Source organism: Mastigoproctus giganteus, chromosome 5 (genome assembly GCF_048544385.1).
Source record: "Mastigoproctus giganteus isolate SK-2022 chromosome 5, ASM4854438v1, whole genome shotgun sequence".
Classification (NCBI taxonomy): Eukaryota; Metazoa; Arthropoda; class Arachnida; order Uropygi; family Thelyphonidae; genus Mastigoproctus; species Mastigoproctus giganteus.
Window position 1 is genome coordinate 90,964,641 of NC_143579.1, and position 25,504 is coordinate 90,990,144.

The following is a 25,504-nucleotide window of genomic DNA, read 5'->3' on the forward strand; positions in this document are numbered from 1 at the left end:
CTAAGAAATTGGTAATGACAACTTTGATGGATCAATGGCAGGCCAGATGATGCAGTAGTGAGACTGATCAGGTTACCCGTTTGTTTCTTCCAGATATTAACTTTATCTGTGATAAGGTAAAAACAGCTGGTTGTTTCCAAAAATGGAAACCTCTTATTTAATGATAGGATCTTTTAATTATAAGCTGCGTTATTTTGGACTGAAACCTGACCTGTTTTGATACTGTACGTGTGTTAAAACCTGGGATCATGTGCTGTATGATGGCATTATTTATGAGCAGTATAAGAAATGCTATTGTCGAGTTAGGTCCTGGAAATGAAAAATTATACCTCACAAATAGAAGGCATTTTAATGCCCTGCAAGATTTTGCAAGATTTGTATTTAATATGTGGAGACAGATGTCTTTCCTTGTAATTTCAACTTCTGGTCTTGCTGAGCAGTAAAAAGGGAAGAAAGGAAAAAAAAAATAATTTTTATTTATTATTACTATTATTTTAATTTTCTATTTATTATTGTTATTTTATTTATGTATTTTTTTGCTGTAGTTTCAGGGTAACTGTAGGCGGGAAATTATATATCTCCCGTTTGCCAGGGGATATGACTTTTTTTTTTTTTTTTTAATTTTTATATATATATATATATATATATATATTTATTTATTTTGTTTTTAATGAAATTTATTTATTTATTTATTTATTATTTTTTCAATTATTTATTTATTATTATTATTTTTTTTCTGGCTTTCGGGTGTGGGCGACCAACTGGGAGCGGGATTTTGCAGGCACCTGCCGGGTTGCACGGTTACTGGTGGGTTCGGGATTTTCTTGTGCTATGTTACCTAGGTTCGGCTCCCTGTGTTAGGGTGAGCATCGAGTGGTATTTTCCCATGTTGATGGCTGCCAACTGACGGCACAGATAACTGGTAAATACACATTTAGACTTCAGGCCGATTTGATTAAGAGGATTTTTTTTTTTTTTTTCTACATGACAATTTCTGGAGACGGATGAATAGTCCTGGTGCCACTGTGATACAGGTATACACATACATATAGTTTTCGTCTCTGAATCTTCATTCGCCTTTTGATTAGGTTGCGGATCCATGTTGAGATTGTATGGTTCAACGCCTAGCGAATAATTCCTGGGCATAATCAGTGAAGGCTGTGTTTGATTCTTTGTCATTCAGGATATATTGTTCCTGGTCTTTGGGGGAGTGTTTCAATTTTGTCACCAGTTGACAGCGGAGGTCGTCATATTGTTGGGAGTCGATTATCAGGTGAGCCCACGTTTCTTGTACGCCCGCGGTGTAGTTTGGATCGCCCACTATTCCCAGTGCAGTTGTCCTCCCCACACCGGGTGGAAAAGGCCCGGGTTCGAATCCCGTCGATGACGCGAGGAACTTTAGTGGGCTTTTTTCACTCCGTGGCTGAGTTAGTCGGTCTCAGGCGTAGATAGCAAGGTTTTTTCCCTCAGAAACTGAGGTTTTTTCGTCCAGAAAAACAGGCAAATCGACCAGAGAACACACGCAATTTATAGACACGAATACAGGTTAATGTAATCATTTACGGGTAACCCTAATATAGTAATTTGATTTTTTTTTCCAGTGCAGTAAGTTTGACATTTAGAGCAACATGTCCTGTGAGCAGCTAAGTTGCAAATAGACCCGGTGCATACCAAGTTGGCAGCTTTGGCTGGAATCTGTCCACATTGGGAAAAACATCTTGGTTATCTGGCTTTTGTAGAGGTGCCCAGCACGTTTTCCACGCCTGCAGCAAGTCGGACTGAAGCTTTTATTTTTCTGCCGCGCGGTTGTTTCCGGGATTTGCATCAAAGTCCTGGTGCGTGCCAGCGTTACCCTTACTAAGCTCCTAGAGTATCCTTTCCTAACCACCTCGAGGTCTATGGGAAGGGTTCCAGCGATGATTTGTAGGACACGAGTGCTCACCGTGCTGCAGGCGCGGGTGGCAGTGAGGAGCATTATTCTGTGTATAGAATTTAGGATTAACAGCAGTGCTGGCCTTTTTGAACCAAAGTATTATATTTTGACCACCCGAATAATTAAATTCATCTGCCGTGCTGTGTCTTATGTCTGTTAATTGCGTGTGTTCTATGGTTGATTTATCTGTTTGCTGCACACGAAAAACCTCCTGTTTTTGGGGAAAAAACCTTGCTATCTACGTCTGAGACCGACTAACTCTGCTACGGATGAAAAAAGCCCATTAAAGTTCCTCACATCATCGACGAGTTTCGAACCAGGGCCTTTTCCATCCGGTGTGGGGAGGACGGTGACGATACCACTGTACCACCGGCGCACACGGCCTTTTTGTACCATGTAGCCTCTGCGTAGGTTACAATTGGTAGAAATGCTGCTTTATAATAGAGCATTATTTTTCGTTGTTCTATTCCCCAGTCTCGCCCGGAATTCCTGTTTATCATGGCGGTGCAGCTCTGTATTTTTCTTCTGAGATAATTGAGGTGAGGTTTGAACGATAAGTGGGTATTCAGTATGATTCCCAAGTATTTAAGTTCTGTGCTTAGCCGTACGGTTGTGTTGCCAATCTTTATTTGGGGTGGTCTGCGGGTGTCCAATACTCCCTCTAAGAGTATAGAATTTGTTTTTGTTGGTGAAATTTGGAGTAGATGTAGTCTAGTCGAGTCCGGGAGGATTTGCAGGGCGTGATTTGCTAGTATTTCTAGTTGTTCTCTTGAATTAGCGTCTATTGGCAGGACGAGGTCGTCCACAAAAGCATGCGAGCGGTTCCCTTCCAGGTCTTTGTGCAGGAATTGATCCATCAGGAGGTTCCAAAACGTTGGTCCTAGGACTGATCCCTGTGGGCAGCCTCTGAAGATTTTCCTTCTTATTTCTTTGCAGGGAGTGTTGACCTTTATTTCTCTGTCAGTGAGGTAGCTTCGGAACACATTGAACAGGTTGCCAGGACCCCTCCCTTCCGGAACCGACCCAGGACCCTCGGACATCTAAGGTGTCGAACGCTCTGGCAACGGCAATGGGGATAGCTAGGAAGTATTTTTTCTCCGTTTTTTGTGCTTGAGTAATTAAGCTTTCGAGGGCGTCAACAGTAGATCGAACTGATTTAAACCCGTACTGGTTTGTTGAGTGTAGGTTTGCCACTTTGTAATAATGGTTTATTCTTGGTAGTAATAATCTTTTATAGAGTTTGCTAATGATGGTGAGGAGAGCACCAGGGGTTTCACCCAACTCCACGTAGTTTACATTGTCGTCTGAGACACAGTACATTGTAAAGGCCAGAGATTTAAAAGTGTATGGTTATTGTGGTGTGTAGTGTTGTGTACCGTTGCTATTCTGGTCATTTAGCCGCTGAGACCCTGGTGGGTCCCAACGTTGCCCACACTAAACCTCGTGGGAGCAGACCCGGAAACACCAGTAAGACTAAGGTTTACTCTGGCAGGTCCTGCCGCTTAATTTCCTGAGATTTCGGCGGCTAGAACCTAAAAAAAAAAAAAGAGAATAATCGCGTAGTTGAGATAGTGTTAGGATTTTGAAAGGCCTGAAATATTAATGGACGAATGTAATTTGGGTAAATGTAATTAGGTTTGGAAATCGTGGGGCATTCGCTTGTATTAGATAGTGGGGGAGGGAGACTGAAGGCTGGGGTGATAAAGACCGTAATATTGGAGTCAACAGGCAAGACGACTCCAGATTTCGTTGGGGCATGCTTATGTCCCACTAGAAGGGAAAGTGGAGATGGGGAAGAGGGGAGGAAACAGGAGGACCGTCTACTCCCCCCTACCGAGGAAAGGGAAGGAAAGGTGGGCCAGGAAAGGGTGCCGGCTCAGACCGCCAACATGGCTTGTGTCATCATTCGGTGGAAGGTCACTCATGGGACAGTATCTCAACCAAGGTATCCAAAGGTCTCATTTATTTAGTAGTCTTTCATGAGACTAGTCCCGTCCATATCGTCTTCATTTCTTGATTCTTGTACTCACTACAGTTGAAGCTGTCGGTGGTGTAGTCTGTTTGTGGGGGCAGTTTATTCCGTTCAGGGTTATGTTTGTATCACGTCCTTGCCATAGTTTATGCCGAGTAGACTCTTTACGGCCGCAGTTGTGGTTGTGGTTGTGGGAACATCCTTCTTCTTGTAAAGAGATCTTGGGCGAACTGGGTGAAAGCATTGTAGGTGTCTTCTTCAGTTAGTAGGAAGTGCTCCTGGTCTTGTAATATTAGTTGGGTGTTTGTTATGAGCGGGCAGCGGAGCTTTTCGTACAGTTGGCAGTCGTACATTAGATGTCTCCACGTTTCCCGTTGCATAACGGGGGTGTAGTTAAGTTCGAATTCTTGAACTTTATCTTCAAGGATGCGGACTTAGCGCCGTGTCCAGTTAGCAGATAGGTAACAAGGAGTCTGGGAGAGAGCCAAGGTGGATAATTTGAGAATACTAGTTGTATATTGGGTTTAAATGTTCTAGTAATTTCACCCTTGCTTGATGCTTGCCAGCGGTTTTGCTAGACCTACTGAAGGTATAGGGAGAGACGTTTACGTTCTGATTTGGAGTCGTTTGCAGGGTCCACAATGAAGTCCAAGCGCTTCGTCCTTTGGAGAGTTGGTATAGACCACGGTAGGTAAACTCCAAATGGTTCTTCTCGCGAAACTGCTTCCATAGTGCTGAGAAGACATTGCGTGATACGTAAACCAACTTACCATCTTCGTCTGTGCTCGCCGTCTCAAAGAATCATCTAAACGATGATGAATTATCATCCTGAGTACTGGATTTCACTGAACAAGCTAAAAAAAAAAATAAATAAATAAAAATAAAAAAATAAAACCCAGAATAAAGTGATTTTGTTGCAACCCGTATTTTTACAGGCTTGAATAATTTGCATGATATACGGTTCTGTAAGGTTGTAGATTGATTTCTTGTTGGATTATCGTAATTTGCATGCCAGGATGATTATTAAATAAAATATTTGCTTTCTGCGGTGCTGTTCAGAGTAAAATATTCATGATAAACATTTTGTTCTGTTAATTTTATCGAGCAATGTATTACTGTATTAATTGTTATTTTCCTACAGTAACTATCTGCGCCGGTGGTATTGTGGTATCGTCACCGTTCTTTGTATACTGAGTGGAAAAATTCCGGGTTCGAATTCTGTCGATAATCCGAGGAAGTTTAAGGGACTTTTTTCACTTCGTGTCTGAGTTAGTTCGTCTCAAGCATAGATAATAAGGTTTTTTTACCCAGAAAGTGGAATGTTTTCATCCAGCAAAATAGGCAAATCGACCAGAGGACACACGCAGTTTACAGACATGGTATATAAATATAATTTATTATATTTATGTACCATGTATACCACATTTATATACCATATGATTTATTATATTTATATAAATATAATTTATTTTATTTTTTATAGTTATATACAATATAATTGTATATAAATGGGTAATAATTTAAAATTTTTCCTAAAGTAAATTTCCTAAAGTAGCTATCACTATTTTGATTTTGATTACGCTATCCTGTTCGAAAATAGTACAAGTCACAGAGTAGTAACATATCTTACTTCTCTGTGGTAAGAGTTACCGGAAATACCGTCTCTAATGATTTACATATAGAAGATGGCGGGATATACGAATGTTAGGTACGAGTATATGTGTATCCATTTAAACATATATATATATATAGACTAAGGCGCAGGTTATGATGCTAAGCACTTTATATACATAGTACATATATATATAGTAATAAGAGAAAATGTGAATTATTGGGGTATAAGGAAGACTCAAAGACTTAAGAGGGTAAATCATCAAAACAAAGTAGCCAAAAGAAGAATGTAATATAACTAGTATATGTATCTAAAAGTATAAAGTGTGTATAGAAAATATAAAATTAGGTGTTCAATGAGTAGGTTGCAGAAATAAATAAATAAAAACAAAATAGATAAAAATAGAAAAAGAGTAGTAAAAGTCAAAAGATAATTATGATATATACATTTATAATGAAAATAACTACTTATGTATAGATCAACAGTAAATTAGAAAAATAAGGTATAAAAAGTAAGAATCTTATAAATATCAGTGATGATGGCCTCATTAGTTTGTGGGGAGGGTTGCAAGAATACGTTTTTAGCAAAAAAACAAAGATCAGGAAAGAACTGCGATGATATACAGAACATTATTTATGTAATTAAACCAGACAGATTATTGTGGTAATGTCTTCAGAGCAACAGTCACGATAATTTATCTGGACCATTTCATTTCAAATTGACATACCTGTGAAATAACCCCCCCCCCCCCAATGAATATATAGTAACACCAGCAAATTTTATTATTATTAGCCATATGGTGCAGGGAAGCCTGAGGCTTATGTTGCACCACCCAAAAAAAAAAATTTGAGTACCCTGATAGAGAGAGAGAGAGAGAGAGAGAAGTAGGAGGGAATCACCAAAAAAAGAGAAGAATGATGATATCATTCTTCACCAGATGTGACCCCCAGGGGTTTACAGTGTATGCTGTGAATTAGAAATAACAGTAGTATGGAGGGTACTCCCGACACAGTGTAAAAATGGTAATAATTATTATTTAAATCTAATATAATTAGGATTGGTTGTTTAGATCTAAGTATTAAATTAAGGAAATGTGTTTATATAAGGGAGATAAAATTTAATTGTGTATTGTTGAAATGTATGAGGGAAGGGACAGAAAACAAATTTGTGGTAAGAAAAGGCAAAAAAAGAGGTAATGGGAGAATTTGCAAATTAAATATGAAAGAAGGTGCAGTATTACTCTGTTAAAAGAAAAGAAAAGGTGAATATCATGCATGCTCGGGTTGTAAACCTCATCCTTTAAAGAGAGGATGAGGTTAATGATAAGGTATCGGAATTGACTATGGGAAAAGTGAAGGTTGACAGTATATCACATATAGAAAAGAGCCAAACAGGCACTAACTCTTCCTTAAATTTATCCAATAGATGGGCTAGCAATAAAGAAATCAAGATAGTGTACAGAAAAGTGAAGAAATAGTCTTTTTTTTTTTTTTTATGAAAACGCCAAGCACAAGTCATATTAGAACCTATAGTATTTAGTACCAAGCATGGGTTGAATGTTGAGAAGATACTTTTTGACATTAGACTTACATTTCTGGAGATTATAATTTTCAGGAAATACGTATGAATGGAGGTTGTTCCAGAAAATAGAAATTAAACAAATAAATGAGGAAGAAAAGTTGGTTCTGTGAGTTTGAAGTTGTACATAGTGTTTGGGGAGTGGGCACCACCATTGGTTTTCTAAAACTGTGCCAGAAGTACTCTTGTGAGGTATACATTACTCTGTAAAAGCCAGACAAAAGTATTGTATGTGAGAAGTATTATGTCGGGTTCTGTTGTGGTCTGGTTTTTGGCTGCAGGACCCCTAATGGGATCCCACATTGCCCATACAGACCGCTAAGAGATAAGCCAGACTGCCATTATTCTCTGGCAGGTCCTGCCACTTAATTACCTGCCACTTAATTACCTTAATTACCTTAAGTAACTGAGCTTTCAGTGACAGGACCTATATATATAAAATAAACCAGACAAAGATTGGGAAATATAAGAAATATATTGAGGTGTAGAGGAAGGCATCCCCTAAATTATTAGGTGGAGTAAACTCCACTGGGTGAGTGGGGGAAGGGAATGGGAGTCAAAAGATACCAGACAAGAAAGTTGGTATTGATTGCCACTTGGCGCACAAGTCATGGTCGAGAGGCAAGGTCCTTTCCTGTGGTTGAATCACGTCCAAGTAACTGTCACAATTGAAGATGTGTAGGTCATAGGTGGGAGATCAAGTTTTCTGTGGTTTAGTCACGTTCATGTAACTGTCACATTTGAAGATGTGCAGATCACGGTTGCCCTCTGTGGCTTAGTCATGTACAAGTATTTGTCACAATTCTTTTTAGAGAGCAGGAATTATAAAAGCCAATTCAGAAAAACAGTGCCCACAGAAGTATCTATAGAAAAGGCATGCAGCAAAAATAGAATGTGTATAAGAATGTGAGTAGAGAGATTTTGTTAGAGATGGGTCATTAATTAACCTAACTGCCCTTTTTTGAATGGAATTTAGAAGCCTGAGAGAGGCTTCTAAATTACATTCCAATTCTAGATTCCATTCCATTCCTGGGAGAGAGAGGTTTTGGGGGTCAACCACTATATGCAGGAACAATATTCCATAGTAGGGCATATTTGAGATTTGTACAGTGTGAGAAGTGGTTTAGAAGAAAAGAAATGCCAACAGTGAAAGAGAAAACCAAGTTTTTTAGATGTAGAGGAAGCAATGATGTACTTATGTCAAGAGAGAGAGAGAGAGAGAGATTAAGTCAGGATGATCCCTAACAGATATGCGATCTTCTATAGAAATCTGTTTTCGAAGATAAGCATAGGAGCAGAAGAGTCCTGTTTTTTTTTATGATATTACTATTAGCAGAGGCATATAATGCAAAAAAAGCAAGCTTATACAGCATTAGCCAAAAAAAAAAAAACAAAAAACAACTCATCCCACTTCACCTATTCATTCGCTCCAAACGTTTTTCTATTCTTCTTCTTATTATTATTATTAGCCGTATGGTGCAAGGAAACCTGTGGCTTATGCTGCACCAGCCAAAAAAAAAAAAAATCCTGTATTACCCTGAGAAAGAGAGAGAGAGAGAGAGAGAGAGTTAGATGTAGAAAGGAATCACCAAGAAAGCAAGAAAGAGAAGAATGGTGATATCCAGCTCAGGACCCTGGGTTTGCCTGGGTGAGCTCCTAGTGTCAAAAGCTTTCCGAATATCCAAGAACTTGATATCAAAATTGCAGTCTTGTCTAGATGACCTGCATTGCTTTTCTAATCAAGTACTTAATCATTTTCCCTTGAACAGAAGTTCAACTGGCAGGTATGTAATTACTCCTTATCCGTTGATCCTCCTTTTTATAGAGTCACCAACTCCTTCCTTTCCCCGTTTCCCTGACAATAGAGTCACCAACAACTAGTAGTTGTTGGTGACTCTATTGTCAGGGAAACGGGGAACATGCTTTGTAAAAAGGATAGGTGGAACAGGACCAGGGTATGTCTGCCAGGGGCAAAGGTTGATGACGTGGTAGAGCAGATATCATCTTTTAAGGGCACTAAAGGTGATATAGTTGTACACGTTGGCACTAATGATATTAAGAGTAGGAGACCAGCGGAATTACTTAACAAGTACAGGTCACTGTTGAAAAAAAGCCGTGAAGTAGGGTTGAATTTGAAAGTGTCTGCAATTCTGCCCAGACACGATAGGAGGGAGTATATGATGAGAGCCTTGTCGATCAATTCGGCCCTGGAAAGATTGTGCAAGGCTCAAGGGGTAGAATTTTTTTCAGCCTGGAATGTACTTGTTAACAGGAGAGATTGCTACTACAGGGATGGGATACACTTAAATAGAAAGGGTGCAAGAATATTTGCTGATGCTATCGAGGCAGTGTTAGGTGGGTCGGAAAACTGCTAGCTTGGGGGGAGACAAAGACTAATGGATTAACAGTAGCCACTGGCAGAGGTGAAAGAGATTCTTGCACTGCTTCTATTGGAATGAGCAGAAGCCTGAAAAACAAGATGCAGGATATTTCAGAGACTGCTGGAAGTCATTGTGATACAAGTAAACACATGGGTTGTGTTAGGGTAGTTAAGAATAGAAAAAGGTGCATGTATACTTGTGTGTACACCAATGCTAGGAGTTTAGTAAATAAATTTGATGAATTTGAGGTATTGCTCAAAACATCAAAGGCAGATATTGTTGGGATATCAGAGACGTGGTGTCACACAGATATAAGGAATGCAGAACTGGAATTTGGGGAGTACAATGTGTATAGAAAGGATAGAAAGGACAGGAGGGGAGGAGGGGTTATGCTATTAGTTAAAAAACACATAAAATCCAAGGAAGTGAAGCCAGTCGACATTGATGGACAGGGCAGTGTCGAGTCAGTTTGGTGTGACATAAGCATAGGTAAATCAAAATTGAGAGTAGGAGTGTGCTATAGGCCTAATGACTCTGATGAGTATAATAAGATACTGTACACGGAAATAGAATGGGCCAGTAAATCAGAGAGTCTTATAATGGGAGATTTTAATTTCCCAGATATTGATTGGAATTTGTGGGTTGGTCACTCGCACACCAGCAGGGCTTTTGTGGATTTATTGGATGATTGTTTTCTACACCAGCATGTTCGGGAGGCAACTAGAGGGAGTAATACTCTTGATCTGATTATCAGTAGTGATTCTTCATGCATTAGGAATCTGCAGATAAAGGAACCACTGGGTGGCAGTGATCACAGTGTGCTGAAGTTGGATTTACTCAAGGAGGTAACTACCATCAGAGGTAAAGGGAAGGGTTTTTGCTTTCGTAAAGGCGACTGTGATGGTCTGAGACAGTATTTAAATTCTATACAGTGGGACCAACTGATGATGTTACCAACAGCAAATTCAAAATGGGAAGCATTCAAGGAACTAATCTTGGAAGCTACCAGGCTTTACATACCAACCAAGAAATATTGTTCAAGGTTCAGGCCTAAATGGTTGTCAGATGAACTAATGAGACATATGGCAGAGAAGAAAAATGCATGGGATACATACAAATTAATGGGTGACATGGAAGCCTATGATAGATATAAGTTGGTCTGTAACCAAGTCACAAAGGAGATTAGGCAGGCAAAGGCAGATTATGAGAAATCCTTGGCAAAGGATGCAAAGAAAAACAGAAAAGAGTTCTTTACCTATTAAACTCAAGAAGGAAAGGGATGAATCAGATTGGTCCACTGGATGTTGATGGTTCAACAGTTGAGGATCCAGCTCAGGTGGCTAACAATCTAAACGAGTATTTTGCATCTACATTCACACATGAGGAGTTATTCAGGAAGGGGAATGTCGTAGGTGAAGTAAACAGTGGCAGTGGGCTAGATTATTTTCTAATAACTGAGAGGAAAGTGGAGGAGAAATTGTTGAGGATAAACATAAAAAAGGCACCCGGGGTGGATGGGATCTATCCAGGTATATTAAAGGAGGCAGCAAAGGAAGTAAGCAAACCCCTAGCCATAATTATGAGAGCTTCTTTGGCCTCAGGGGAGGTACCCATGGACTGGAGATGTTAGAATATCACATCTCCAGTCCAGTCCACTGGAGATGTTAGAATATCACATCTCCAGTCCACACAAAAGAATATTATAAATAATATTCTTTTGTGACTACATCATAGTATCCAATCAAATTGGTCAGACAAGACCTGCCTTTAACAAAACCATGCTGTGTCTGAGCTATAACTGAATGCAGGGAATAACTTTGATATTATATATTTGGATCTTAGAAAGGCTTTTGATACTGTTGCGCATGGAAGACTGCTGCACAAATTGGAGAAGTGTGGCATTGGAGGCAAATTGCTGCTATGGATAAAGGGATGGTTGAGTGGCAGAAGACAGAGAGTGGTAATCAATGGACACTGCTCAACGTGGACTAATGTTATTAGTGGAGTTCCTCAGGGTTCAGTGTTGAATCCATTGTTGTTTTCTGTATTTATAAATAATATTGATGATGGTGTATCAGGCTTAATGTCCAAGTTTGCAGATGATACCAAGGTTGGCAGGGTTGTTAAGGACACTACTGATACTATGCTGCTGCAACAGGATCTGGAAAGGTTGAGCAGATGGGCTGAGAGGTGGCAAATGAAGTTTAACATTGACAAATGTGAAGTACTACATATGGGAAACAGTAACCCCAGATCAGCGTATCAACTCTGTGGTACTACGCTGACAGTGGTAGAGAATGAAAAGGACCTGGTGGTAATTGTGCAGGCAGATATGAAGTTCTCTGAGCAGTGCAGACGAGCTGCAAGAGTAGCTCATGGTGTCTTGTCAATGATATACAGGAGTTTTTCAAGCAGGGACAGGGATGTGATTATTCCCTTGTATAAGGCATTGGTCAGGCCACACCTTGAGTACTGTATACAGGTCTGGAGGCCTCATTTCAGGAAGGATGTAGAGCTGCTGGAATGAGTACAGAGAAGGGCAACAAGATTGGTGAATGGAACAAAGGGTTGCTCTTACGAAGAAAGGCTTAAGTTTTGCAAATTACAGAGCCTGGAGACTAGGCATCGGCGAGGTGATCTGATAGAGGTGTATAAGGCTTTGAATGGCTTGAGCATGCTCAATGCCGATGGGATTCTTCCTCTTGCTCAGAATAATCACCTGAGAGGGCATAAATTCAAATTGAGGAAGGACGGATGTCGGATAGATGTGCGGAAATTTGCCTTTAGCCAGCGGGCAGTTGGTTTGTGGAATAGACTCCCATCGTTTGTTGTTGAAGTTGATAGCCTAAATAAATTTAAGGCTCAGCTGGACAGGTATTTCGAATGAACGGAGGGGTGAAATGGGAGTAGTGGTTGTTTTCTTTTTTTTTTTTTTTTTTTTTGGCTGATGCTGCATAAGCTTGCTTTCTTGCATCATATGCCTCTGCTAATGCTAATGCTTTCCTTGAATTTATTTAAGCTATCAACTTTCAGAATGAGAGATGGAAGTTTGTTGTAACAATCAACCACCTGCTGGTTAAAGGTAAATTTCTGCACATCAATTCTGCAACTGTCTTTCCTCAGTTTGAATTTATGCTCCCTCAAGTGCATAATAAGCAAAAGGAAGAATTCTATCAGCAAAGAGCTTCCTCAAACCATTCAAAGCATTATACAACTCAATCAAATCACCTCACAGGTGCCTAGTCGCCATACTCTGCAATTTGCAGAACTTAAGCCTTTCTTGGTATGAGCAACCCTTTGTTTCCCTCACCAATCTCGTTCCATTCTCTGTATTTGTTCCAGCAACTCTACCTTCTTCCTAAAAACGAGGCCTCCAGACTTGTATTGCCTCATACAAAGGGATAATCATCTCCTAATCCCTGCTAGAAAAATTTCTGTATATCAATGACAAGACCAGGAGAATGAAAAAAACCCGTAGGTTTTTTTTCATTTTCCTAGTTCCTGCTGCAGTAGCATGCTGTCATTAACAACTCTTCCAACCTTCATATCATCTGCAAACTTGGACATTAAGGCTGATATACCTTCATCAATATCATTGATAGATATAGAAAACAACAATGGGCCCAACACCGAACCCTTGGGGACTCAACTAATAACATTAATCAATGAAGGGCACTGTCCATTGATTACCTTTCTCTGTCTTCTCCCACTCAACCATCCCTTTATCTATAGCAGCAACTTATCCTTAATGCCATACTGCTCCTATTTGTACAGCAGTCTTTTGTGCAACAGCATTAAAAGCTTTCCTGAAATTTGTTCCAAATGACTGTCCAGCTCAGCCTTAAATTTATTTAGGCTATTAGCTTCCACAACAAAAGATGGCAGCCTGGTCCACCAATCAACTACCCATGGGCTAAAGGCAAATTTCTGCACATCTGTTCTACAACTGTCTTTCCTCAATTTGAATTTATGTCCCCTCAGGTTCTTAATCTCAGCAAGAGGAAGAATCCCATCAGCATTCAGCTTGCTCAACCCATTCAAGGCCTTATACACATCAATCAGATCACCTCGCAAGTGCCTACTCTCCAGGTGCTGCAGTTTGCAGAACTTAAACCTTTCTTGGTAAGAGCACCCCTTTGTTCCTCTCACCAATCTTGTTGCCTTTATTTGAACTTGTTCTATCGACTCTACGTCCTTCCTAAAATGAGGCCTCCATACCTGTACACAGTACTCTTGGTGTGGCCTGACTATTGCCTTGTACAATGGGATAATCACCTCCCTGTCCCTGCTAGCAAAATTCCTATATATCATTGACAAGACTCTATGACCTGCCCTGGCTGCCCGTCTGCACTGTTCAGTGAACTTCATATTTATCTGCACAATTATCCCCAGTTCTTTTTCACTTTCCACTTCCCTGAGAGTAGTACCACAAAGTTGATACGTTTCTCTCTTCGGTGATCTCTACCCATATGCAGTACTAGGTGCCTCCGTAGCCAGGTGGGAAGGAGCAGCAGTGCGTAGCACACGTTTCTTGATTAGACCGGGGTTCGAGCCCATCACCACCAAATACAGAGGATGCGGAAAGGTCAGGTAATGACCACCGCATATCCCGGAGCAATATGGCCTTAGTTGCTAATGCTCCTAAAAACCAAATAACAAACAAACATATGCAGTACTTTGCATTTGTCAATGTTAAACTTCAGCTGCCACTTCTCAGCCCGTTTTCCCAACTTATCTAGATCCAGTTGGAGTAGCATACTGTCTTTACTCTCGTTAATAACCATGCCAACCTTTGTATCATCTGCAAACTTTGACATTAAACCTGATATACCTTCATCAATATCATTGATAAATATACAAAACAACAATGGGCCCAACACCAAACCTTGGGGAACTCCACTAACAACATTTGTCCATGAAGAGCAGTGTTCATTGATTACCACTCTCTGTCATCTCCCACTCAACCATCCCTTTATCCATTGTAGCAACTTACCCTTAATGCTCTCAGCATGAATTGTTGAGGAGGCTTCCATCCCGCAGTGGGTTGATAATGGCTGCAGTTTACCTTTTTTTTTACCCTTAATGCCTTCCCTCTCTAATTTGTACTGCAGCCTTCGATGTGCAACAGTATCAAAAGCTTTCCTGAAATCCAAGTATATGATATCAAAATTATTTTTGGCACTTAGTTCCTTTGTGACCACATCAGGTTCTGTAATCCAATTAAACTGGTCAGACAAGACCTCCCTTTAACAAACCCATGCTGTGTCTTACTATTACTACTGCACTCTTGTCTAGATGATCCTGCAATGTTTCTTTAACCAGTGATTTCCTTATTTTCCCCAGAACACAAGTTAAACTAACAGGTCTGTAGTTACTTGTGTCACCTTTTGAACCCGCTTTGTGAATTGGTGATACATTTGCACACCGCCAGTCCATGGGGACCTCTCCTGACTCCAAGGAAGCTCTCATAATTATGGTTAAGGGTTTGCTTACTTCCTTTGCTGCCTCCTTTAATATAACTGGATAGATCCTGTCCACCCCAAGTGCCTTCCTTATGTTTAACTTAAACAATTTCTCCTCCACTGTGCTCTCAGGTATTACAAAATCACTTAGCTCCCTGTTAGCGTTTGATAAACTTCTGGCACTCCCCTCATTGAATGACTCTTCATGTCTGAATGTAGATGCAAAATACTCATTCAGTTTATCAGCTACCTGATTGTGATCATGAATAGTCAACCCATCTATGTTAAGTGGTCCAATCTGATTCATCCCTTTCCTTCTAGAGTTTACATAAGTAAAGAACTCTTTGATGTTTTTCTTTGCATCCTTTGCCAAAGATTTCTTGTAATCTGCTTTCCCCTGCCTAACCTCCTTTGTGACTTGATTACAGACTAGTTTATACCTGCCATAGGCTTTTGTGTCACCTGATACTTTATATACATCCCATACATTCTTCTTTAATGCCACGAGCTTCATCTGGCATCCATTTCATCCTTCATCTGACATCCATTTAGGCCTAAACCTTGAACAGTATTTCTTAGTTGGAATGAAAAGTCTAGTAGCCTCCAAAATTAAGTCCCTGAAGGCTTCTCATTTAGAATTCAACGTTGGTAACATCATCAGTTGATTCCACTGTACAGAATTTAAAAACTGTTTGAGACCACTGTAGTCACCTTTATGAAAGCAAAAGCCCTTCCCTTTAGCCTTGATGGTAGTTACATCTTTAAGTAATTCCCACATCAGTACATTGTGATCACTCTCACCCAGTGGTTCTTTTACCTGCAAATTCTTAATGCATGAATAATCACTGCTTATAATCAGATAAAGAGTATTACTCCCTCTGGTTGTCTCTCGAACATGTTGCTGTTGAAAACAGTCATCCAATAAATCCACAAAAGTCTTGCTAGTGTGAGAGTGACAAGTGGAAGTTTTTACGGCTCCAGCAAATAGGGAAGTTTTTGTTTTTTTATTGACTTAAATTGGCATATTAATTTTTTTTTAGAGTTATTTTATATTTCTAGTAAAAATACTTTAGTTTAAATTGAATATAGATAGGGATTTTCTAGGTTATTATTTAGTATTGGTAAGGGTATCAAATCCACGTGTGGACAGGTTTTGCAGCTCCCACGAATGAAAGGTTTTTAATTATACTTAGCCACTTTATTGACTTAATTGTTAGATTAAATTATTTTCTATAAGTAGCTTATAGACCTAGTCAAGCTCCGTGGTTTATTTTTCATTTAGATAGCGTGATTTGGAAAGTAAATAATACCTCGTGTCCAAAGATTAAACCATTCGTAACTTGCCCCCATTGTTATACTATACAACGTGTGCTAGCGTACGGTTTAACGGAAAACTAGATAGCGAGTATAGTAGTATCAATTAATCTCTCTCATCAACCGGTGAAATACCACCACTTTGCTTATTGGAGGCTTGAAGTGGTGGAACCCATGTTTAGTCTCTAGAGCTAAGTTCCGGTCAACCCTTTCCTATCTCTTAAATCATGCAGTATGATGAATGACTTTTGAGATTATGATGAACGTCGTGGCGAGATCCAATATTCCTTACATTTCGAGGGTACAGCTCTAAAACGGTGTTCGCAGGCCGGCCGCTAGTTAGTACACCGGACCGAACCTATTGGTAACTCTCTAGGAGGCTTCCGGATCAGCTAGTGTATAATCTTGCTACCTCTACTCTGCCAGATAGTGACTGGAAGGAGTCCGAGTAGTGTGTATGCGGGGAGCATTGTCGAGGCCACGTTATGTCAAGGATCTGGGTATATTCTTACCACGTGTACGCCCTATCCAAAAATTTCATTACTTCATACAGCATGTCCCACCTACTTTTTCTTACTATTGAATACACCATGAATTGTCAAGCTAATAGAGCAAGCTTATCTGCGAAAAGATCTAAACCTCCCAAGGACTTCCTAATTCATTTCACAAATATATGGGGTCTCAATTCTAATATCAACTATGTCCATTTTCACTTGCAGTCTGCCAAACCCCACGTACTTTTTCTGACAAAATCTCAGTTATCGGTTGATTCAACTACTGCTCATCTCAGATGCCCAAATTATTCGCTGTATGATTCCTTTCGCCTCAAAGGTGGTACTTGTGCATATGCCGTTCTGATATTCCCTGGCAGAGACTTGGCAAGTTGGAATCTCCTCTCTTTGATCTTCTCTGGCTTAAAATCTCTCTACCTCATTGTGTGAAATTCATTTGTTGTCTCTACCGTTCTCCCAATTCCACTAATCACTTGGAGCTCTTTGACTTCCTCTCTTTGCAACTTGACTTTCTCCAGTCCAACTTTCCTAACAGGGAGGTAATTTTCCTTGGTGATTTTAATGTTCACAACTCCAGCTGGCTTCCGTTTTCTAGTAACACCGACCCAGCAGGTCGGGACGCTGAGGCTTTTGCAATTACTAATGACCTAGCACAGATTGTTCATTTACCTACAAGAATTCCAGACAATCCTAATCATACAGCCAGTACGCTTGATCTTTTTCTCACAAACAACCTTTCTAAATACACGGTTGAAGTGAGAGGTCCTTTAGGCACTTCAGATCACAACTTGGTGATTGTCTCTTCTCCAATGGAACCTTTATCTCATGGCTATTCCTAACCTTGTGTTGTTTGGCATTACAAGAATGCAAAATGGGATGACCTGCGAGACTTCCTTTCTTCTTTTCCTTGGTCGGATTACTGTTTCAAAACTTCTGATGTCAACGTTTGCTCAGATCGTGTCAGTGAAATTATTCTTGCAGGAATGGAATCCTTTATCCCACACTCCTTTGACTTCTCTTTGACTTCCTCTCTTTGCAACTTGACTTTCTCCAGTCCAACTTTCCTAACAGGGAGGTAATTTTCCTTGGTGATTTTAATGTTCACAACTCCAGCTGGCTTCCGTTTTCTAGTAACACCGACCCAGCAGGTCGGGATGCTGAGGCTTTTGCAATTACTAATGACCTAGCACAGATTGTTCATTTACCTACAAGAATTCCAGACAATCCTAATCATACAGCCAGTACGCTTGATCTTTTTCTCACAAACAACCTTTCTAAATACACGGTTGAAATGAGAGGTCCTTTAGGCACTTCAGATCACAACTTGGTGATTGTCTCTTCTCCAATGGAACCTTTATCTCATGGCTATTCCTAACCTTGTGTTGTTTGGCATTACAAGAATGCAAAATGGGATGACCTGCGAGACTTCCTTTCTTCTTTTCCTTGGTCGGATTACTGTTTCAAAACTTCTGATGTCAACGTTTGCTCAGATCGTGTCAGTGAAATTATTCTTGCAGGAATGGAATCCTTTATCCCACACTCCACTTTAAAATCTCGTCCTTTATCTGAACCTTGGTTTTCCAATAAATGTGCTAAGGCTGTTCAAGAGAAGAATGTTGCATATCATAATTGGCTTGTTTCTAATTCTTCAGTTTCATTTTCTGCCTACACCAAAGCTCGCAATAATTGTAAAGCAGTCATTAATCAGTCCAAAATAGAGTTTGAACAGGCTAAGAGTAGAAAGCTTGCTTCTTTCCCTAATGGTAGCCGAGCATTCTGGTCTCTTGCCAAAGCTATTGGCCGCAACTTTTGCCCATCTCTGCTCCCAACTCTGTGCAAACCAGATGGTTCTGTTGTCACTTCAGCCAAGGATAAAGCTGACCTTCTAGCATCCCATTTTTCTTCCAGCTCATGTATTAATGATCTTGGTAAAACACCTGCCATCATTCCCAACACGGTCCATTCTATGCCTCCTGTGGTCTTTCGTCAAAAGGATATCAGAAGGATTTTGATGAATCTTGATGCTAAGAAAGCTCCAGGTCCCGATGGTATTTCTCCACTTGTTCTCAAAACCTCTGCTCCTGAACTTACTCCTATTCTTTGCGGCCTTTTTTCACTTTCTTATTCCAAAGGTGTTTTTCCTTCTGCTTGGAAATTTGCTCATATCCAGCAAGTTCCTAAAAAGGGTGACAAATCCCTCCCATCCAATTATCGTCCCATTGCAATTACTTCTACTCTTTCTAAAGTAATGGAGAAATCAATTAACCGTCAACTCTTAAACTACCTTGAAACCTTCCATCTGATCAATGATCGCCAGTATGAATTCCGTCATTGTCGATCCACTGGTGATATTCTGGCTTATGTTGCCCATTTATTGACTAATTCAATGGAAAGGTTCGGTGAAACACAAGGAGTTGCTCTTGACATCTCAAAGGCTTTTGATCGTGTTTGGCATAAAGGTCTTCTAAACAAGCTTCCATCTTATGGTTTGCCAACTGTTTTTAGTAATTGGTTATCCAGTTTTTTCTCTGATCGCTCACTGAGGGTGATGGTAGATGGCTCTCTGTCTTCTAACTTTTCCATTAATGCCGGTGTCCACCAAGGTTCAGTTCTTTCCCCCAATCTTTTCCTCTTGTGTATTAATGACCTTCTTCCATTGACTGGAAATCCTATCCATAGTTTTGCCGATGATAGCACATTGCATTCCACTTTTCATTTTGAGAAACCTTGTCCTGCTCAATCAGCTTCAACTTCTCGAAAATCTGCTACCAATTCCTTAAATGCCGATCTTCAGGTAATTCTCCAGTGGGGCAAAGACAACTTAGTTGATTTCAACCCTTCTAAAACTCAGTCTTGTCTTATATCTCGCAAAAAAGGATTCTTCTGCTCCTATGCTTATCTTTAGTGACACTCCGATTTCTAGGCAAAATGATATATCTCTTTTGGGGATTACCCTGACTTCTAATCTCTCTTGGCACAGGCACATTACAAATATTGCTTCTTCTACATCTAAAAAACTTGATTTTCTCTTTCGCTCTCGGCGTTACTTTTCTTCCAAACAGCTGCTCACTCTGTATAAATCGCAAATCCGCCCTGCCATGGAATATTGTTCTCACATCTGGTGTGGTGCCCCCAAAACCTCTCTAAGGCTTCTTGATTCCATTCAGAAGAGCGCAGTTAGGTTAATTAATGATTCATCTCTAACAGAGTCTCTCCACGCGCTTTCTCATAGACGTACTGTTTCTGCTGCATGCCTCTTCTACAGATACTTTCATGGGCACTGTTCTTCTGAATTGGCTTCTATAATTCCCGTTCTCTCTTTCAAAATAGGTCGAACACGTGCCGCCACCAGCCAACATCCATTTACTCTCCAACTTCAACCCCACAGAACCAACTTTTCATCTTCCTCATTTATTCATTCAACTGCCGTTTTCTGGAACAACCTTCCTTCATTCGTATTTCCTGAAAATTACAGTCTACAGAAGTTCAAGTCCAATGTCAACAAATATCTTCTTTCGTCTTCTCAACCTCCAACCCAAGCGCAGTACTAAGTACTATAGATTCTAATACCTCCCTTGTTTGGGGTTCACATAAAAAAAAAAAAAAAAAGAAATCAGTAAAATTTATTAATCTTATTAAATTTCATTGTCAATTGAATTGTACTTTTTTAATTAAATAAATATAGCGACCTAGTTATTGCAAACGTAACATCATAAATTAATACATATAAGTTGATGGGATAAGAAAGTCATATAACATAACTCGGAGATAACATTCAATACCGAAATACATATATATAGTGTTGAAACTGCATTGAGATATAGGTTTATGGTAATTATTTTCTATTGGAATTTTATTGAACTTGAATAGAAATCATGATTCAGACCAGAGCAGCAAAGCAAAAGGTTCAAACTAGTGGAAGTGCTGTGGCTCAGGGGAGAACTGAGGGGGGGGGGGGCGGTTGTCCTCTGAATCACAGTCTATTTAAATGCGCTGCTTGTTTGATGTTTGTGGAGCAATCAGGAACGGGACATGATATTGTCAAGGGGAATATGTTTGTGTGTGCGCGATGTAAGGAGTGCGAGGAAGTCAGGTGCCAACTCGGCATTGTTATGGGCTTATATGAGAGCTTGAAGGACAGGGTGTATGTTCTCAAAGGATTTAAATTGAGGGGCCCATCAAGCTCTCAGCTGCCCACATCAATGCCAGAGCTTGCACTTGAATATCACGCAACACAGCGGCAACCCCCAAAGCAGAATGTGCTGGTCCCAAAGGAACTAGTTGTAGGCGACTCTATTATTAGGGAAACGGGGAACATATTGTGCAAAAAGGATAGATGGAACAGGACCAGGGTATGTCTGGCAGGGGCAAAGGTTGAAGACGTTGTAGGGCAGATATCATCCTTTAAGGGCACAATGGGTGATATTGTTGTAGACGTTGGCACTAATGATCTTAAGAGTAGGAGACCGGCAGAATTACTTAACAAGTACAAGACAATGCTGAAAAAAAGTGAGTTAGGGTTGAATTTGAAAGTGCTTGCAATTCTACCCAGACACGATAGCAGGGAGTATATGATGAGAGCCTTGTCGATCAATTCGTCACTGGAGAGATTGTGCAAAGCTCAAGGGATAGAATTTTTCTCAGCCTGGTCTGTGCTTGTTAGCAGGAGAGAGAGAGAGAGAGAGAGAGAGAGACTGCTACTACAGGGATGGGATACACTTAAATAGAAAGGGTGCAAGAATATTTGCTGATGCTGTCGAGGCAGAGTTATGTGGGTTGGAAAACTGCTATTTTGGGGGGATACACAGACTAATAGATTAACAGTAGCCACTGGCAGAGGAAAAGTGATTCTTGCACTACTTCTATTGAAATGCAATTGAGCAGCAGCCTGGAAAGCAAGGCAATGGGAATTTCCAGGACTGTAGGAAGTCATAGCGGAACAAGTAAATACATGGGCTGTGTTAGGGTAACTAAGAGTAAAAACAGGTGCATGTATACTTGCATGTACACTGATGCTAGGAGTATAGTTAATAAATTTGATGAGCTTGAAGTGGTAGTCAAGACATCAAAGGCATATATGACATGGTGTCAGAGACATGGTGTCACACAGATATAAGAAGTGCAGAACTGGAATTTTGGGAGTACAGTGTGTACAGAAAGGACAGACAGGACAGGAAGGGAGGGAGGAGGTGTTATGCTGTCAGTTAAGAACCACATAAAATCTAAGGAAGTGCATCCAATTGATGTTGGTGGACAATGCAATATTGAGTCTTTTTGGTGTGACATAAGCACTGGGAAAGGAAAAATGAGAGTAGGTGTGTGTTATAGGCCTAATGATTCTGATGAGTATAATAAACAGCTGTACAGAGAAATAGAGTGGGTCAGTTTTTTTTTTTTTTTTGTTAGTTGTTGGCACATCAGCTTCTGTGGCCATAATGCACCTCCCAAGGTTTTTACATTTTACCGTGATCCAAGTCCGAGGTGGGATTCGAACCCGCGACCTTTGGGTTGCCAGGCAGGCATTTTACCCATCCAGCTAGCCCGGTCGGCTAGTGGGCCTGTAAATCAGATTATCTTATAATGGGGGATTTTAATATTCAGTAGTGATTCTTCATGCATTAAAAATCTGCAGATAAATGAACCACTAGCTGGCAGTGATCAGTGTGCTGAAGTGTTATTTACTCAAAGAGGTAAGTACCATTATGGGTAAAGGGAAGGGTTATTGCTTTCGTAAAGACGACTACGATGGACTGAGACATATAGTATTTAAATTCAATACAGTGAGACCAACTGATGATGTTACTAACAGCAAATTCAAATGGGATGCATTCAAAGAACTTATCTTGGAAGCTACTAGGCTTTACATACCAACTAAGAAATATTGTTCAAGGTTTAGGCTTAAATGGATGTCAGATGAACTAATGAGACATATGGCAGAGAAGAAAAATGCATGGGATACATATAAATTAACACACGACACAGAAGCCTATGATAGATACAAGTTGATCTGTAACCAAGTTACAAAGGAGGTTAGGCAGGCGAAGGCAGATTGTGAGAAATCTTTGGCAAGGTATGCAAAGAAAAACAGCAAAGAGTTCTTTACTTACGTAAACTCTAGAAGAAAGGTGATGAATGAGATTGGTCCACTTGATATCGATGGGTCAACTGTTGATCCTGCTCAGGTAGCTAACAAACTAAATGAATATTTTGCATCGACATTCACACATGAGGAGTTATTCAGCAAGGGGAATGCCAGAGGTGTATTCAACTCTGGCAGTAAGCTGGAGAATCTTGTAATAACTGAGAGTAAAGTGGACGAGAAATTGTTGAAGATAAACACAAGAAAGGCACCTGGGGTGGATGGAATCTATCCAGTTATATTAAAGGCGGCAGCAAAGGAAGTAATCAAACCCTTAGCCATAATTATTAGAGCTTCCTTGGACTCAGGGGACGTACCCACAGACTGGAAATGTGCAAATGTGACCCCAATTCACAAAGGAGGATCAAAGGCTGACACAAGTAATTATAGACCTGTGAGTTTAACTTCTGTTCCAGGAAATTTAATGGAGGCACTTGTTAAAGAAGCACTGCAGGATCATCTGGACAAGACTTCAGTTATAGCTCGGACACAGCATGGTTTTGTTAAGGGGAAGTCTTGCCTGACCAATTTGATTGGATACTATGATGCAGTCAGAAAAGAACTGGATGCAGGGAATAACTTTGATATTATATACTTGGATCTTAGAAAGGCTTTTGATACTGTTGCACATGGACTGCTGCACAAATTGGAACAGTGTGGCATTGGAGGCAAATTCCTGCTATGGATGAAGGTGTGGTTGAGTGGCAGAAGACAGAGAGTGGTAATCAATGGACACTGCTCATCGTGGACTAATGTTATTAGTGGAGTCCCTCAGGGTTCAGTGTTGGGTCCATTATTGTTTTCTGTATTTATAAATGATATTGATGATGGTATATCAAGCTTAGTGTCCAAGTTTGCAGACGATACGAAGGTTGGCAGGGTTGTTAATGACACTAATGACAGTACACTGCTGCAACAGGATCTAGAAAAGTTGAGCAGATGGTCTGAGAGGTGGCAAATGAAGTTTAACATTGACAAATGTAAAGTACTCCATATGGGAAGCAGTAATCCCAGAATAGCGTATCAACTCTGTGGTACCACACTGACAGTGGTAGAGAATGAAAAGGACCTGGGGGTAATTGGGCAGGCAGATATGAAGTTTTCTGAGCAGTGGAGATGGTCTGGAAGAGTAGTTCATGGTGTCTTGTCAATGATATACAGGAATTTTTCTAGCCGGGATACGGAGGTGATTATCCCCTTCTTTAAGGTGATGGTCAGGCCACCACCTTGAGTACTGTATACAGGTCTGGAGGCCTCATTTTAAGAAGGATGTAGAGCTTTTGGAACGAGTACAGAGAAGGGCATCAAGATTAGTGAATGGAACAAAGGGTTGCTCTTACGAAGAAAGGCTTAAGTTTTGCAAATTACAGTGTTAGGAGACTAGGCATCTGCGATGTAATCTGATTGAGGTGTATAAAGCCTTGAATGGTTTGAGCATGCTCAATGCTGATGGGATTCTTCCTCTTGCTCAGAATAATCACCTGAGAGGGCATAAATTCAAATTGAGGAAAGGCAGTTGTAGAATAGATATGTGGAAGTTTGACTTTAGCCAGTGGGTGGTTGATTGCTGGAACAAACTTTCATCTGTTGTTGTAGAAGTCGATAGCTTAAATAGATTCAGGGCAGAACTAGACAAACATTTGGAGCTAGTGGTTGTGTAAAATGAGATGGTTTTTTTTTTTTCTTTTTTGGCTGATGCTATATAAGCTTGCTTTCTTGCATCATGTGCCTTTACTAATGCTAATGTATTGCCAGGACAGTCATGGGGTTTTGTCAATGATATACAGGAATTTTGCTGGCAGGAATAGGGAGGTGATTATTCCATAGTATAAGCAATGACCAGGCCAAATGAAGTTCTGCCTACAGGTCTCGAGGCATCATTTTGGAAAGTATGTGGAACTGCTAGAACAAGTACAGAGGGCAATGAGAATGGTGAGTGGAACAAAGGGATGCTCTTTCCAAGATAGACTTCACGTCTGCAAATTGCAGCATTTGGAGACTGCGCACCTGCAATGTGATCTGATTTGAGGTGTTTAAGGCTTTGAATGGATTGAGGAAGTTCGATGCTGATGGGATTCTTCCTCTTTCTCAGACCCCACACACATGAGAATACACCAATTCAAATTGAGGAAGGTTGGTTGTGGAATAGATGTGTGGAAGTTCGCCTTTGGCCAATGGTTGGATGTTTGTTGAAACAAACTTCCATCTGTTGTTGTGGAAGTTGATAGTTTAAGTCAATTCAAGGAGGAACTAGACAAACTGTTGGAGGGAATGAATGTCTGAAATGGAAGGTGTAGTTTCTTTTTCTGCTGATGCTATGGTGTATAAGCTTTCTTTCTTGCATCATTTGCCACTGGTAGTTCGTCCACGAAGGCGGCTCACATCTGGTGAGTATGGGCTTGGCAAACCCAGGGTCCTGAGCTGTATATCATCATTCTTCTTTTTCTTGGTGATGCCTTCTATTTCTCTCTCTCTCTCTCTCTCTCTCTCTCTCTCTCTCTCTCTCTCTCTCACACACACACACGGGATAACTCGGGAATTTTTTTTTTGGCTGGTGCGGCATAAGCCTCAGGCTTCCTTGTACCGTATGGCTAATAATAA

The 25,504-nt window shown here is 40.3% G+C and overlaps 1 protein-coding gene across 1 annotated transcript in view; it reads left to right on the plus strand.

Annotated features, from left to right (window-relative positions):
* The first annotated feature begins 5,505 nt into the window (after nucleotides 1-5,505).
* The window catches only part of LOC150085555 (sister chromatid cohesion protein DCC1), a 300,470-nt gene continuing 280,471 nt past the window's right edge, over nucleotides 5,506-25,504 (plus strand). The window contains exon 1 of the mRNA XM_090373339.1: nucleotides 5,506-5,613. Coding sequence (XP_090229465.1) covers nucleotides 5,591-5,613 — 23 coding nt within the window. The 5' untranslated portion in view covers nucleotides 5,506-5,590. The remainder of the gene's footprint in view (nucleotides 5,614-25,504) is intronic.